At 22.7% G+C, this 1,149-nt stretch overlaps 1 protein-coding gene across 1 annotated transcript in view; it reads right to left on the bottom strand.

Moving 5' to 3' along the window:
* Positions 1 to 1,149, bottom strand: part of EHI_014390 (AP-2 complex protein, putative) — a gene marked incomplete at both ends in the record, with an annotated part of 2,378 nt that overhangs the window by 112 nt on the left and 1,117 nt on the right. Inside the window, one exon of the mRNA XM_001913510.1 lies at positions 1 to 885. This exon is cut by the window's left edge and continues 112 nt beyond it. Coding sequence (XP_001913545.1) covers positions 1 to 885 — 885 coding nt within the window. The remainder of the gene's footprint in view (positions 886 to 1,149) is intronic.

The following is a 1,149-nucleotide window of genomic DNA, read 5'->3' as shown; positions in this document are numbered from 1 at the left end:
TCTATTTGTTTTGGGAATTTTAAAGGTTGAGCAAATCTAAGTAATGTGATAGGTAAGGATAATGAGCATTGATTTAATTTATTATTAGAAAGATATGAAAATTGAAGTATAGGTGCTTGAAGAAAGATTTGTTTTGCTTCAAACTTACAAAGAATTTGTTGTTGTTTTTTTGGTTGAAGTGTGAATGAATTATTTTGTATAATATACGGAAGTCCATTTTCTGTTTGAATATTCAATTGAACAGGAAGTATTTGATCTTTAATATTTCCAAAATAAAGAGCTGTTTCTACTGTTGATGAACAATTAATTCTAATTCCTATTTGAATATAATTATCTTGAAATATAATTCCTTCATTTTGTGTGAGAAGTTTTTTATGAATATATTTAACTTTCTTTTCTAACTCTAATGTACTATTAGAATGAAAGAAAATACACCCTTTATAGTTTTTTTGATTAGAAGAAGTAATATTAATTGATTTAGTATTAACATTCTTATAAGAGTGTATTTGTTGGGATATGTTTTGATTTAAGAATTGGTCATCATCTTTCTTTGTATCATAACTTTCAGTTTTATTATTATTTTGTTCATAAGAAGTTTTTTCAGGTAAATGAGTAATAGCAATATCATAATTATTATTCTTTATAATACTAATATATTCATAAGCTCTTTGTTGAACTTCAACATCTATATTTGATAACATCATTTGACATGCTTTGTAACATATTGGTTTAATACAATCAAATTCTTTTGCTAATTTTATTAAACAAGTTAATATTAATCTTTTAGTCATTGTATTTACAAATGGTAATTGATTAATTAAGTATAATGCTACTTTATTCTCAAAATGTTTTAATGATTCAGTAAATTCACCAATTATAATACAACTTATTTGTAAAAATACTTCATTTCCAAATCCATTTAAAAGAATTTGAATAATTTTTTGAATAGCAGAATGGGAATTATTTTTAATTGAATGAATAATTTGATCAGATATTTCTAGTCTTATAAATTCTGAACCAAGACAAAGAGTAGTAAGTATTGTATCAATATACCAATCATCTTGTTTATTATCTAATTCAGTTAATAATGAAATTTTTATAACAAGTTCTTCTTTTAATTCATTTTCACTCTTTTTAAGTAAAAGAAGA

This window comes from Entamoeba histolytica, genomic scaffold, assembly GCF_000208925.1.
Source record: "Entamoeba histolytica HM-1:IMSS scf_1104750516447 genomic scaffold, whole genome shotgun sequence".
NCBI lineage: Eukaryota > Evosea > Mastigamoebida > Endamoebidae > Entamoeba > Entamoeba histolytica.
The sequence above is the reverse complement of the archived record's forward strand: the minus strand, read 5'-3'. Positions and strand labels throughout refer to the sequence as shown.